At 32.5% G+C, this 15,965-nt stretch overlaps 1 protein-coding gene across 5 annotated transcripts in view; it reads left to right on the top strand.

The window, feature by feature from the left end:
• LOC134714988 (ectonucleoside triphosphate diphosphohydrolase 8-like) overlaps positions 1-11,174 on the top strand; it is a 28,547-nt gene extending 17,373 nt beyond the window's left edge. For 3 of the 5 annotated variants that reach the window (XM_063576787.1, XM_063576786.1, XM_063576788.1), the window contains 9 exons: positions 2,191-2,308; positions 3,437-3,587; positions 4,473-4,644; positions 5,545-5,796; positions 6,098-6,232; positions 7,704-7,850; positions 8,447-8,566; positions 9,185-9,319; positions 10,811-11,174. In XM_063576787.1, coding sequence (XP_063432857.1) covers positions 2,191-2,308; positions 3,437-3,587; positions 4,473-4,644; positions 5,545-5,796; positions 6,098-6,232; positions 7,704-7,850; positions 8,447-8,566; positions 9,185-9,319; positions 10,811-11,044 — 1,464 coding nt within the window. In that variant the 3' untranslated portion in view covers positions 11,045-11,174. Of the gene's footprint in view, positions 1-264; positions 324-633; positions 649-2,190; positions 2,309-3,436; positions 3,588-4,472; positions 4,645-5,544; positions 5,797-6,097; positions 6,233-7,703; positions 7,851-8,446; positions 8,567-9,184; positions 9,320-10,810 lie in introns of those variants that run through there. The other 2 variants (XM_063576789.1, XM_063576791.1) reach the window with 2 other exon arrangements.
• The last annotated feature ends 4,791 nt before the right edge of the window (positions 11,175-15,965 follow it).

Here is a 15,965-nt window from a genome sequence, read left to right as displayed (position 1 = left end):
CGGAATATGAGGTAGGTTATTAGGGGTATCAGCCATAGTGGTTGTTAAACACATACAGGAACAGTCAGAATATGAGGTAGGTTATTAGGAGTAACAACCATAGTGGTTGTTTACAGATGGAATATGAGGTAGGTTATTAGGAGTAACAGCCATAGTGGTTGTTAAACACATACAGGAACAGTCAGAATATGAGGTAGGTTATTAGGAGTAACAGCCATAGTGGTTGTTAAACACATACAGGAACAGCCAGAATATGAGGTAGGTTATTAGGAGTAACAGCCATAGTGGTTGTTAAACACATGCAGGAACAGCCAGAATATGAGGTAGGTTATTAGGAGTATCAGCCATAGTGGTTTTTAAACACATACAGGAACAGCCAGAATATGAGGTAGGTTATTAGGAGTAACAGCCATAGTGGTTGTTAAACACATACAGGAACAGCCAGAATATGAGGTAGGTTATTAGGAGTAACAGCCATAGTGGTTGTTAAACACATACAGGAACAGCCAGAATATGAGGTAGGTTATTAGGGGTATCAGCCATAGTGGTTGTTAAACACATACAGGAACAGACGGAATATAAGGTAGGTTATTAGGGGTATCAGCCATAGTGGTTGTTAAACACATACAGGAACAGCCAGAATATGAGGTAGGTTATTAGGAGTAACAGCCATAGTGGTTGTTAAACACATACAAGAACAGACGGAATATGAGGTAGGTTATTAGGGGTATCAGCCTGGTTGTTAAACACATACAGGAACAGACGGAATATGAGGTAGGTTATTAGGAGTAACAGCCATAGTGGTTGTTAAACACATACAAGAACAGACGGAATATGAGGTAGGTTATTAGGGGTATCAGCCATAGTGGTTGTTAAACACATACAGGAACAGTCAGAATATGAGGTAGGTTATTAGGAGTAACAGCCATAGTGGTTGTTAACAGATGGAATATGAGGTAGGTTATTAGGAGTAACAGCCATAGTGGTTGTTAAACACATACAGGAACAGTCAGAATATGAGGTAGGTTATTAGGGGTATCAGCCATAGTGGTTGATAAACACATGCAGGAACAGACGGAATATGAAGTAGCCTAGGTTTCATTAAAGTCATCAGTATGAGAGTAATATTAATACAGAATAAAATAGATAGCACAGCATGTAAAGAATAGAAAGTCCAAAGTCAGGAGCCTGTCCCAATGCCGTATTTGTTTTACTTATTTTTGAAGGTTGTAAGCTGACCAAATTTCATGGGGGATGGAATATAAATCGTGATTTTACCTCGTGTTGGCCCTTTATGACAAAATCACTCAGGGTAAAATATCAGCAACATGAATTATTTCGATTTTAAAAGGACAAATATGGCTATTATTTTAGATTAAAGCGCTGTAGGTGGAGGCAAATATTTGCCGTTCTCATAAATAAAAGCACTATTAAATTGGCAGAAATGAGCAAACTGAATAAGTGACATGCTTCAAGTTTTTACAATAACGTATTTCGATAGTTTTGGGTGAATTTAAATTATAATTTACTTATATAATGTCTTATATTTTTTTTGAAAATCAGCTTATACCACATTTAGCATCGTTTGTTTACGTTTCCTTGTTGTGAGGATTTTTGTTGTGGCAAGCGTGTATTTTCCCATAAAATGCTCATATTCTTACGTCATCTTTCTATGACGTCGGGTATCTCATTCCTAAATAAGCATATGACGTGGGAGTACGATTGGAACAGCCTGACAATATATTCTTATTTTACCACGGGTGTGTACTCAAAGTGTTTGAAGGACGTCATGGCAATTATACCACATCTTATTTTAATGGAGAATAGAAAGTCTGTATTATGTTTATTTATAGCATTTTTGCAAATCTATATGCAGAACAGATTTATGTCATAAATGCAAATTGCATTTCCAAGAACAAATTGCAAACTCAAATGATAAATATTCGCTACCATTAAATCAGGCATTGGTGATTTATATGTAGTAATAGAAAAGTAGTCAAAGATTGATGGTACTTTTTAATAAATTTTTCTTTGAAAAAGCTGTAAAACTCACTCAGAGTTATTAAGACTGAACTTTCTTAGCTCCCACTATATTTTATGACAAATGATGGATGTAACAGACATTTACTCTTTCAGTTTGAACATAACTTATATGTGAATTTTGTAATGATATGTTTACTATTATTTCAGTATGGTATAGTAATGGATGCTGGATCCTCACACACAAAGCTGTTTATATATAATTGGGATGGAGTGAAAGAGAAAAACACAGCTTTAGCAGAACAAATACACACCTGCTCTGTTCCAGGTAAAACATATTCTAGAAATTAAAATTGTTATGGTATGAAAATGTTGTGGATTTTTCAGCCATAGCATTAGAAAAATACAAAGATGAAGTGCTCACAGTAATTCTAGTAGATGATTGAACACTTAATTGAACTATCCAAACTCCTCATAGTAAGAATTACCAATTTGGTAGCATATCTAATTGTGTCTTCACCAGTTACCATATGTAACTAATTACAATCATTTTGAACTTTATACAAAAACATTCTGTTCATGCTTATAACTGATTAAAGAGTGACAGTTTCTAGGTCATGGTCCAGCTGCTTCAATTAATAAGCAATTGTCAATGTTTAGTTTACTGCTTAACTTGGTTTGATAAGTACTTCTTGCAATAGATCAGTGATATTCTGTATAAAGTTACTATCAATACATATAAGTTTGATGACTATTTTGAGGATCAGCCCCTGTAACTCATGATTCAGGGACCTTTAATTAGCAACGTTGCTGTCCATCAGATTTTGTTTTGCTAAATTTTTCTGCTAACTGGCGAGGAGATATCTCTGATGGTGTCAACAGTTTATTATACAATGGTAAATATGAAAAAGAAGATGTGGTATGATTGCCAATGAGACAACTATCCAAAAGACCAAAATGACAAAGTCATTAACAACTATAGGTCACCGTACGGCCTTCAACAATGAGCAAAGCCCATACCGCATAGTCAGCTATAAAAGGCCCCAAGAAGACAATGTAAAACAATTCAAACGAGAAAACTAACGACCTTATTTATGTAAAAAAAATGAACGAAAAACAAATATGTAACACATAAACAAAGAACAACTACTGAATTACAGGCTCCTGAATGTTCCTTTCATTTATTTCACTCACAGAATGAAATTTATAACCTGATTTGTATTTGCATGAGCCACACGACACGCACCAACTGAGGAGCAAGAACTGCCTTAACTTCCAAAGCAACTGAGTTCAACTTTGGTTTTTGGTGGGATTTGCATTGCTCAGTCTTTGAAGTATTGTGTGAATTTTATACTACTTTTCATCTTTCGTCTTTTTTTATCATGGTGCTATTAGTTTGTATTGTCATGATTGTTTCTTCTGCCTCTCTTTGATATTTTATTTGTTTCTATATTAGGTCATGGAATTTCAAGTTATGAGGCCAATCCTGAAGGACTAGCGCCAGGTTTAAGATACTGCTTGAGTGAAGCTAAGGATACTATACCTAAAGACAAACAGTCTTCCTCACCTGTTTACCTAGGGGCAACTGCAGGCATGAGATTAATTCAGTAAGAAAAATAACATTTAACACTAATGTCTGTCAACTACTCTGATTTTTTTGTTTCATTCTATGATATACCTTCCCCATACTAGTCAACTGACCTGATTTCTCCTTACAGCTTTCAACTGACCTGCTTTCTCCTTTCAGCTTTCAACTGACCTGATTTCTCCTTTCAGCTTTCAACTGACCTGATTTCTCCTTTCAGCTTTCAACTAACCTGATTTCTCCTTTCAGCTGTCAACTGACCTGATTTCTCCTTTTAGCTGTCAACTGACCTGATTTCTCCTTTTAGCTGTCAACTGACCTGATTTCTCCTTTCAGCTGTCAACTGACCTGATTTCTCCTTTCAGCTTTCAACTGACCTGATTTCTCCTTTCAGCTTTCAACTGACCTGATTTCTCCTTTCAGCTTTCAACTGAGCTGATTTCTCCTTTTAGCTATCAACTGTCAGACCTGATTTCTCCTTTCAGCTTTCAACTGACCAGATTTCTCCTTTTAGCTGTCAACTGACCTGATTTCTCCTTACAGCTGTCAACTGACCTGATTTCTCCTCACAGCTGTCAACTGACCTGATTTCTCCTTTTAGCTGTCAACTGACCTGATTCTCCTTTAAGCTGTCAACTTACCTGATTTCTCCTTTTAGATGTCAATTGACCTGATTTCTCTTCATATCTATCAACTGACCTAATTTCTGTGATGAAGTTTCCTTGTGAATGAATTCTAGATGGATGTTTCCTTTGATTTATTGAATATAGACATAATCTAACAACTAAAATTGTTTCCTCCACAAATAACAAAACATTTTTTTCAAATTTGAAGTCCATGTACTAACACAATATTTAGATGTTTATTTTGTATTGTATTATGAATGATTGATGAACTATTTTTTCAGTGAGGTTAACAGTACAATCACAGATGCAATCTTTAAGGTGGTACGAGACACTATTGCTGAGTTTCCATTTAAATTCACAGACTCTAACAAACAGGCCAGGATAATTACAGGGGCAGAAGAAGGACTTTATTCCTGGGTTACTGTTAATTATCTCACTGGAAAATTTGGAATGGTAGGTCTAGGTAGTCCTCCAGCTAATAAGCTCCAAAGACTCAATATTTTGTGCATATACAATGTACAAGTACATACAAGCAATCATTGTACCAGTAGCTATTTCAATTGTATGGTAAATTTTCACAAACTGTTGATCTTGATGAATTTTTTTCTTTCATTAATTGAACAACTTGTTGGTCTAAGGGAGACAATTTAATTTATTTTGACAGCATTTTTCTAAGTTCTTTTGCATACTTTTGCAATTTTGCACCTGTCTCTTGTCAGGAGCCCCTGGCCTTTGTTAGTCTTGTATGATTTTTAATTTTAGTTTCTTGGATATAATTCATAGTTTAGTATGATGTCCATTATCACTGTACTAGTATACATATTTTAATGGGGCCAGCTGAAGGACACCTACGGGTGCTGGAGTTTCTTCCGACATTGAAGACCCATTGGTGGCCTTCGGCTGTTGTCTGCTCTATGGTCAGGTTGTTGTCACTTTGACACATTCCCCACTTCCTTTCTCAATTTTAAATCAAATATTAGGCATTTAAGAAATGGCTTACACCATTACAACTTCCAATTACTGCATTAAAATTAAGAACAAATTGTTTGTGTTATAAAAGTAGTATTTTTATCCATATAGCTATAGACATTTATTACGATCAAAACATCTGAGAGAGAAGATAGAAGTGAGGCAGAGTACATAGACATATATTACAATCCATAACAGAACACATTGAAAAAAAGAATACATGATCAAAACAGCTGGCAGTACAGTTCCAAATTGTTATTGTCAATTACAGAATACCTAAAAAAAAATGTATTAAAATCATTGATCCAGAAAAAATGTATTACAAATTATACGGCTGTAGATAATTATAACAAACAGCAGAAATCACATAGTCTTTTCTTTCAGGTCCATCCTCTTAAACTGAAATCAGAAAATAAATGGAATTTGGAGGGTCCAGAAGATAGTACTTTAGGAGCCATGGATATGGGAGGAGCCTCAACACAGATGACCTTTTACCCTGGTTCAAAGGTCACAGTTCCCTTGGATTACAGTGGTGATGTGATATTATATGGAATCAACTATACAGTCTATACACACAGCTATTTGTGTTTTGGTATCAATGAAATTGAAAGAAAATACAAGGCATTGCTTGTCAAGGTAAAAATTATTTGGACATCACAGCCCTTTTCTAAATGAAATCAAAATTAAAGAAAAAGGGGGTAGATAAAAGAGGCTGTACAAGACATAGCACAACATATAAATGAATTGTAATTTCTAATTTTTTTTACAAAAACTATATAAAAAAAGCAAATAATAGAAGTGATTTTTTTTATAAATAGACAGAAAAGTAGAATTTAAAAAACATTTTCACTTATTAGGTATTTTAAACATATTTTTTTACTGTACTAATATGTCGCTCATTATCAAAATAAAAATAAATTATTAAATGATATTTCAGAGTTACAATTATTCCAGTACCATTACTGATCCCTGTGGTCCGTCAGGTCATACAACTATAGAAACCTACACTGATGTGTTTGAAGCTCCTTGTACCAAGGCAGATAAAACATTTATGGCCGATGAGGGAGAAAAGGTAATTGTAACTTAACAAATACATTGATGGATTGATTGATCTAAAATAAGGAGATGTCGAGTTAAGAAACTATTTAACAAAGTCCATGCTATGAAACATCACCAGTCACTGTTAATTATGTGTATTGGTATATATACTATATTTTTATGCTTTTACATTTTTCTCACTGATACACATAGTTAAAATGGCTTCTACTAATGAAAGCTCCAATTGGAGTTAATGTGTTTAGATACTACTAATGTCAGTACACCTTTCCTATATTGCCTAATTAACAAAGTCCAATTTAAGCCCATTTATGCAACTATAGGCAACTTTGTATGGCCTTCAACAATGAGTAAAACCATACTATATTATATAGCCAGATATAAAAGCCTCAACATGACAAATGTGAAACAATTCGAATGAAAAACAAACACTAATTTATAACAAAAAACAATAAATGAAAAACAATTGTAACAGACAGCAACCAACAATTAACCACAAAATTATATTACAGACTCCTGAATTACTTGGGAAGTATATATATAGAATGTGGCAAGTTAAACATGTTTGTTAGCACTCAGCTAAAATGTTTGCCTAACTTCTAATGGCAAATATTTCATGCATGTGCAGGACTGGAAAACTTAACTTTAAAAGCTTTTTGAATTGAATTGTACCAATATAAAGCTTGACATTGTTTAAGACTATTTTTCACCTCAAGTTGTGTTTTTGTAATATTGGTTTGTTATCTTGTTGATGTATGACCTACATCTTTATTTATATCTTTAATGTGACATTAACTGCGACTATGACTGGTTTATGAGAGATTTCCCCAATTGGAGAGATTCTGACTCTTGAAATCCTCCATTGTATAAACTGAATACATCAAAACCAGCACTCAAAGGAGATTTAATGGTAATTAAGCACACACAAATTCGGTCAAACTATTAGTATATTAGTTTATATCCACATTATATGAGTTTTAAAAGAGATGCATTGGATCATCTTGTGCCTGACCCTATGGAGAACTTCAGAAATAAACTTGCATTTTTTTTTGTCACATGGCTGATTTGTAATGAGTGATTGATAGTATTTTGCAGACTTGCACAAAATTTTATCTTTTTTGGTATGTCAATACATGGAAAAAACAAACAGTAACATTTCACAAGTTTATTAATGATTCACAGTGTGCAAAGGGCAATAACTCTAAATAGTTGAAAATATTATCAAAGATCTTTACATCACCAACCTTGAATGGTTTGTTTAATCTCAGAAAAATAGCATGACCTGATAATGACAGCTATTCATATCAAGTTTTAAAACTCATAACAATGACAGAAATATATGGTAATTTAATCTGTAGAATGTATGATTAGAAAAGAAAAAGCAAGATTTATTTATGCGAGTAGAATAACATATTATAGTATGGAATAGATAATTATATTAAGTTGAGTTTAAACCTGGTATTTTTTTTATATCATTTTTTTTTCAGAACAGAACATATGAGTTTATTGGTTCCAGTAACAATACACAGTGTTCAGCTATGGTTGATGGTCTGTTTAACTTTGGTGCTGGCTGTGGTTTCTCCGAGTGCTCCTTTAATGGATCATATCAAGCACCTGTTCATGGAGAGTTTTATGTAAGTATGGCTGTGGTTTCTCCGAGTGCTCCTTTAATGGATCATATCAAGCACCTGTTCATGGAGAGTTTTATGTAAGTATGGCTGTGGTTTCTCCGAGTGCTCCTTTAATGGTTCATATCAGGCACCTGTTCATGGAGAGTTTTATGTAAGTATGGCTGTGGTTTCTCCGAGTGCTCCTTTAATGGATCATATCAAGCACCTGTTCATGGAGAGTTTTATGTAAGTATGTTCCTTTCCTCAGAACAAAGACTGGTAACAATTTGGGGATTTTTGTCCCATTTGTTTGTAAAGAAAATGGAAAAAAAATAACATTAATGTAGATATCACATGACATTCACCTTCAATTAAACATAATGATTGTTTTCATGTAATTGCCTTGCTAAAAAAATATGTGAGTAAATGCTTTATTAAAATAAAGAAAAAAACAATAATGATTTCAAACATTTTTTTAAAGTTTGATGTGAATTTCTTGCTGTTTTTATGTGTAAGAAATCTTGATATGTTATTGTATAATTAAAACATGACTTTGTAATGCATAAATACAATAAGATGATAAAAATGTAAAAATTATGTAAATTTTGAAACTTTTTCAGGCATTTTCCAATTTCTTCTATGAGATGGATTTCTTAAATTTGACAAAGAATTCTTCAGAAGTCAGTCTATCAAAATACACATCAGAGCTAACCAGCTTATGTAGCTCTCCATGGTCCAAGGTAAAACAAAATATAGTGACCAATATGATCCATTGAGCTTTCAGCATAACAACTTTTTTTCTTATACATAAATGTACTAATAAACTGTACTTAGTGAAGAAGTGTTTTATAATTTGATATGAAGCATGAGCAGAGTTTAACTATGATCTATATTAACACTTTTAATTTTAAGCTAAATTTACCTTTATTTTTGTGGATTATTGTAGTACTCATTATATGAGTTACCCCTTCATTGGAGGAAGATTTGTTTTACAGTTACAGCTCCCAAATCATTTTTTATATTGCGTGTAACATAATGAAGGTATGATTAAGGTCTAGTGTGGCTCTTTGAATTGACTGAAATTAAATTACCAAAAAGTCATTATTAAGACCCTGCTATCAGAGGTTGATGGGATTAAAAATGTTCTCTTTGTTGGTCAGTGCATTACATCATCTCCAATTTGTCTGTAATGATTCAATTTATCTATTAGAAACTTTGTTGAAAGTTACAGATTATTGATGAGTTTGGTTTTGTTTGAACAATTTAAAAAAAAAATATTTCACTCGGAAAGATGAAGTTGCTTGACAAGATTTACCATAATTTGTTTCTGTAACTGCTGTATTTTCTTTTGAAAAAAGGTAAAAGATATGAAGGCTGCTAATGCAGAGTTTTTACCATGGTACTGTTTCCGTGGACATTATATACTCAGTTTGTTAACATCAGGATATAAGTTTAATGATACAACATGGAGAAATATTAAATTTTTAAACAAGGTGAGTTGGTTAGTCTTATAATTTTATATTTTTCTACTACCAATATTAAATTAAATTATTAGTATAATGCCCGCACACATCACCCTCAATCATTGTCTATTGATTTTTAAACTTTCCCTTAATTTACATGTTTTAGTTTGTCATTAGTTCAATTTAAGGGGAATCATTAGTGGTATGTCAATGAGATTTGGTATGCAGAAGTATAAGCATTAGCATCTCATTTTTCATGAAGATAATTCTGCTCTTCCCCATCAGTCATGGTATAAGGACATTGAATATTTTGAAAAGTTTACAATTTTTTTAAAGTTTGTGGTTAAATCAGTTTAAGATAAACCACTTATTTTGAATTGCCTTGAAATAGCCAATATCCAATTATAAATCAGTCAAGAAGACTACACATTTGAATAAGATGCAAGACATTGTTTAATTGTTTATTATGAGTGATGTTATATTAGGGATAACCCCAAGTGGCTTTTCTTTAAGACTTTTAGAGAATGCTTTATCCATCTACTTCATCTGAAACTAGAAAGCCAAAGTTAAAAAAAAATATTTTGAGGAGATGTGTTTCTTTAGTCAAGTTGAAACCCAGATTTGGTCATAATGTTAAAGGAATCAACACCTTAACAGCAGAACTGCATTGAGTGTGTAGGTAAAGGTAGAATCTTTGGTTAGCTTGCTTGTAAGCTGATCAGTGAAGTCATTGTTAGGTTAAGTATACTACCCTCCTATTGGAGTGGTCTACTCCTATTGACAGATAGATTGGTTATCTGTTGAAATGAGGTTAGTTTAACTTTCCTTATAAGAACTTCACTGTTCAGCTAGCAAGCAAACTATTACTTTTACCTTCATACTCATCGCATTCCGCTGTAAGGTTCATCATTTGAGGCAGCCATTTTTTTGTTTTTAATTGGAGAGATGGCACCTGAAGTAATTGTAAGCCATTCCTCCTATTTAAAAAACTGAAATAGAGAATACCTCACAAGAACAGTTGGTCTTATAAGTTTTGGTACTGAACAGTTTGTGATTGAGCTTATAAGTTTTGGTACTGAACAGTTTGTGATTGAGCTTATAGGTTGCACTTCTGTAAATGTAGGCTATGCAATTTCCCAAAAGAAATCATTGTATGACTTAACCTGTGCCACTTTTTCCATGAAGTTTTGTAAAAACTTAATTTCTAAAATGGAAAGGTAATATGTTTTTCAATATTTTAAGGTCAGAACATAGGGCTGCCTTCATTTTGGGTCTTCCTCATAATTCAATTTGGCAGCTATCCATGTGTATTAATACATGTACTGATAAAATTCCAAAGTTGTGTATCTATGGATGAAACAGAGAAACCATTCCATGGAACCAGTAAGTAAACAAAACAATATATCAATAAATATTATATATCTCCCTAAAATAGGCATGGTTGATAAAACAGTTGTATTTACAAAATGCAACCTATAATTCACGAATTGTGATAAATGAATTTTGTTTTTCCATTTGCAGGTAAACAATAAAACAGAGATAGGATGGAGTTTAGGATTTATGATAAGTTCCAGTACGTCCATTCCAGCTACCATTCCAGACATAATGATATCTAATTTAGCTTTTATTATGTTATGTGTTTTGTTTATTATTTTTATGATATTAGGTATAGGGTTTATAATGCTGGGCGGTAGATATAATAAAATGAAACAAAGAGGAATGTATGAACGATTAAAAAGTTATGGAGCTGTGTAATAGGTATTGTTGATGTTTAGAATGTCTGTGATATACTCATGCCAGTATTTTTTGTGTAACATCATTGTTATAGTGAGGTACTGTTGTTAGCAGTCTGATTAAAATCAAACCTCTCAGCTCTCCTGTTTGATAATATATTCCACGCGACATATAAGAAAGCAGGAGTGATAAGAGGTTTGATCAGACTGTGTTTTTTGTTATGTGTCAGTATTCTCAATGATTATGAGGGTAATTCAGATACAGAAACAGATTCTTCGTCTGGTTCCATGTTGATTTTATAAAAAGCAATGATCCCATGGGAGATTGTGATTTGTTTATTTTTGTTAACTGTTTGTCACAAATTTCTCCCACTTTTTTTTTAATTTATTTCATGATAGAAAGGACTATGAAAATAAAAGCTTTGACGTTTTGCACTAAATGCTCATCCGATCCACGAGAACAGCTGTGTTCTTCTCCTAAAACACATCTAAAACAGAGCTCTTTTCAAGCTCCTTTTATCAGACCAATGTTATATGTCTCTTGTTTTGTGTCTGTTTACGATAGTCACCTTATAAACTATGAAGGCTACTTTTTACTGCTGTTAATGTTTTTTTTATATAACAGAGCCTGTTTTGGAGGTATAATTCCCAGTTCAGTCAAACCTTAACCTTTCTTTGAGTTTTTGAAGATACCAGACCAAATATTATGCAAGCAAAATTTGCTGGTGTTTTTAGAAGTGATTGTTTGGCTCTTCCCACAACTTTTCTTGGAGCATTAGCTGTTGCATAAGCTTTTTGTTGTCATTTTTTTTCTTACACCTTTCTCTGATGAGCATTTAAGGATTCTTTTTGCATTAATCTCCAGCACCCCTATTGCTTTTCTTTTTCTAGTGTTGACTTTACTAGTTGAGTATGAATTGCTAGATTGCTTATTTGATCATTACAAATGAAAAAAACTTATATGTCGAGGATACGGTGAACATAAATGTCCTAGATATTGACCCCAAATATCCCATTTTCTAGCCTTCTATAGCCTAGCTATCTTGTTTCATCTAATTTAAAAAAAGAAAAAAAATCTTGAGACAAACTCATTTTGTATTTTTATAGTAGTCATATAGATCACAACATAGTGCTTTCATTTATACATTTTATTGATGTGTGTGTGTGTGTGTTCTGATTTAAAATTAAAGAAAATATTAATGCTTTACCACAGAACTTGTGTTTATTTTCAGTATATTGCCTACAAAAATTATTAGGGAATCAGAAACATAGATATCTTAAGATTTTTTAAAAGAATGTCATGTTTCCCAAATAGAGCTGTTTTATGTTTGTTTTTTAATTAATAATAATGAATCTTAAATTTTATAAGTGGAGAATACCTTTCTTAGGCTGCGACTAAAAAGCAAACTTGCCAAAGAGACTTAATTAAAACATATAAAGGACCTGTATTTATGAATAACAATCAGTCTGATGAAATGTAAAATTAAGTACATGTAACAGTAGTAAAAGACTGTAGAAATTTTTTGAACAAAACAATTTGAGGCTAGTAACCAAATTTTTTTCCTGAAGACTGTTTGTCAATATATTATCATCTTTAACACACAAGGTTCTATACTATGTTTCCATATCATAAGTCCATTTCATAACTTGTGTGCATGTACTTGTTGGTTTGGATTTTGCTTTAAAAGAGTGCATACATGTGACAGAGTTGTCAAGTCACAACTGGAGATTTGAAATAGTCAGCTTGAGTTTGGGCCTCATAACTGGAAATTTTTTATCAACATATTTATGATGTGACCATAAGAGGTATATATGTACAATGTATTTAGTACTTATTTGTAATCAAAGCTTATGTAGCATTAACCAATTTTTTTTAGCATTACAATTTATTATATAAGGGTACAATGTTATTGATGACTTACATTGTGATTATTAGTGTGTTTAATGATTATTGTAAGATATGATTGAATAAACTATAAATGGCATTTCACTCATCCATAAGTTAAGGCATTAAGATTTTCTTACCAATGTACACTACTCTAGGTTGTCTACCCCTGTATACATCAGGCAAAGGCATTATATTGATAACTACCATATTTTTGGTATTTTTTTTAATTTGATGTAAAAGCATAATATTAAATATGTGATAATTATAAAGTATTAACTAATATGTTTTATCTTGATACAAATGTAACCAGATGCTCCGCAGGGCGTAGCTTTATACGACCGCAGAGGTTGAACCCTGAACGGTTGGGGCAAGTATGGACACAACATTCAAGCTGGATTCAGCTCTAAATTTGGATTGTGATTAAATAGTTGACACAGCATAGGTTTCTGACACAGAATGAATGTGTTCTAATGAACTTAAAATTTTTGTTTTCTCTTAGAGCAATTCACTATGCTGTTGAATATTAATCCTCTCAAAAAAATGTTTGAAGAAATTTTCTTTTTATTTATGAAATTTCAAATGAGAAAATTGAACCCAATTTTTTTAATCACATCCCCCTTTCCCTTATTCCAAAACTAATCTCAATTAAAATTTCTAATGGAGTTTGCGACAATAACTACTCATTTAAATACAGCATAAAATATTAAGATGTAAAAAAACTGCTTGTTATCACTGAATGGTAAAGATTATTTTAATTTATCAGTTGGTAGTAAAAAGTGAATATACATTGTATATTGTATATATAACAAAGATTTAAGTTGATTCTGGACAAAGAAAGATAACTCCAAATAAAAAAATTCTTACAATTAGATATTTCTTGCTTACTATTCTGGACAAAGAAAGATAACTCTAATTAAAAACAAAATTGCTATTTCACAATATTTTGCAATAAGATATTTCTTGCCATTGCGCAATACTGTGCAATTGAAAAGACTTGCTATTGCACAAAACTTAATATAATAATTTTAGATCCTGATTTGGACCAACTTGAAAACTGGGCCCATAATCAAAAATCTAAGTACATGTTTGGATTCAGCATATCAAAGAACCCCAAGATTTCATTTTTTGTTAAAATCAAACTAAGTTTAATTTTGGACCCTTTAGACTTAAATGTAGACTAATTTGAAAACAAGACCAAAATTGAGGAATCTACATACACAGTTAGATTTGGCATATCAAAGAACCCCAATAATTCAATTTTTGATGAAATCAAACAAAGTTTAATTTTGGACCCCGATTTGGACCAACTTGAAAACTGGGCCGATAATCAAGAATCTAAGTACATTTTTAGATTCAGCATATCAAAGAACCCAAACGATTATTTTTTTGTCAAAATCAAACGAAGTTTAATTTTGGACCCTTTGGACCTTAATGTAGACCAATTTGAAAAAGGGACAAAAGTTAAAAATCTACATACACAGTTAGATTCGGCATATCAAAGAACCCCAATTATTCAATTTTGATGAAATCAAACAAAGTTTAATTTTGGACCCTTTGGGCCCCTTATTCCTAATCTGTTCGGACCATAACTCCCAAAATCATTACCAACCTTCCTTTTATGGTCATAAACCTTGTGTTTAAATTTCATAGATTTCTATTTACTTATACTAAAGTTATGGTGCGAAAACCAAGAAAAATGCTTATTTGGGTCCCTTTTTGGCCCCTAATTCCTAAACTGTTGTGACCTAAACTCCCAAAATCAATACCAACCTTCCTTTGGTGGTCATAAACATTGTGTTTGAATTTCATTATTTTCTTTTTACTTAAACTAAAGTTATTGTTTGAAAACCAAGAATAATGCTTATTTGGGCCCTTTTGTGGCCCCTAATTCCTACACTGTTGAAACCAAAACTCCCAAAATCAATCCCAACCTTTCTTATGTGGTCATAAACCTTGTGTCAAAATTTCATAGATTTCTATTAACTTAAACTAAAGTTATAGTGCGAAAACCAAGAAAATGCTTATTTGGGCCCTTTTTGGCCCCTAATTCCTAAAATGTTGGGACCAAAACCCCCAAAATCAATACCAACCTTCCTTTTGTGGTCATAAACCTTGTGATAAAATTTCATAGATTTATATTCACTTTTACTAAAGTTAGAGTGCGAAAACTAAAAGTATTCGGACGACGACGACGACGACGACGACGACGACGACGACGACGACGACGACGACGACGACGACGCCAACGTGATAGCAATATACGACGAAAATTTTTTCAAAATTTGCGGTCGTATAAAAAGGGACATTATTTAAGTAGTGAAGTCATATACAGTACAGCTGATACCCAGGATTCATTATTCATTGAATAGCAACTATAAATGGGTCAAGGTTACCATGAACATAAATGATACACAACATACAAATTTTCAATAGGCTTGTATGAAAACTTGTATGTTTATCTTCAAAATCAAATCCATAAAAATATGTATTCAATCCACACAAAAATGAATTCATTCCACATTTTTTTTTCTCCATGAAATTAAACCGATCCACAGTGTTTGAGCATTTGTCTGCGGAGACTATTTTACTATAGTAATTCAACCATATGTTAGAAGCTTCTACAATTGCAATACCAGCAAAGAAAAATTCTTGAAGGCTTTGAGTCGCTTATAATAGTTTACATTCTTGTCCTTCAGTCTCTGTTGGACGGTTGGTTCATTGGCAGTCGTGCCACATCTCTTATTAACCAGATTCTGGGTACATTTTCAGTGATGATCAATGAAATAAATCCCCAAAAAGAGATATAGCATTCAATATAAGGTGTCAATATTTGTTCACCTTTGCTGAGTCAATGGCCTGATGAACAGAGACTTTATCAATACCATTGTCATAATGACACATTGTGCCATGCTTCTTTAAAAAAAAGTGCTAAATTGTTATTTTTTTGTCACATTCCATAAAAGAATGAAAAACTCTGTGCTTCAGACTTCTATGCTTTAAAGTAATTGAAGTCTTGTTATAAATTCATTGTATATTTCAACATTTGATATATTTT

Source organism: Mytilus trossulus, chromosome 4 (genome assembly GCF_036588685.1).
Source record: "Mytilus trossulus isolate FHL-02 chromosome 4, PNRI_Mtr1.1.1.hap1, whole genome shotgun sequence".
Classification (NCBI taxonomy): domain Eukaryota; kingdom Metazoa; phylum Mollusca; class Bivalvia; order Mytilida; family Mytilidae; genus Mytilus; species Mytilus trossulus.
The sequence above is the reverse complement of the archived record's forward strand: the minus strand, read 5'-3'. Positions and strand labels throughout refer to the sequence as shown.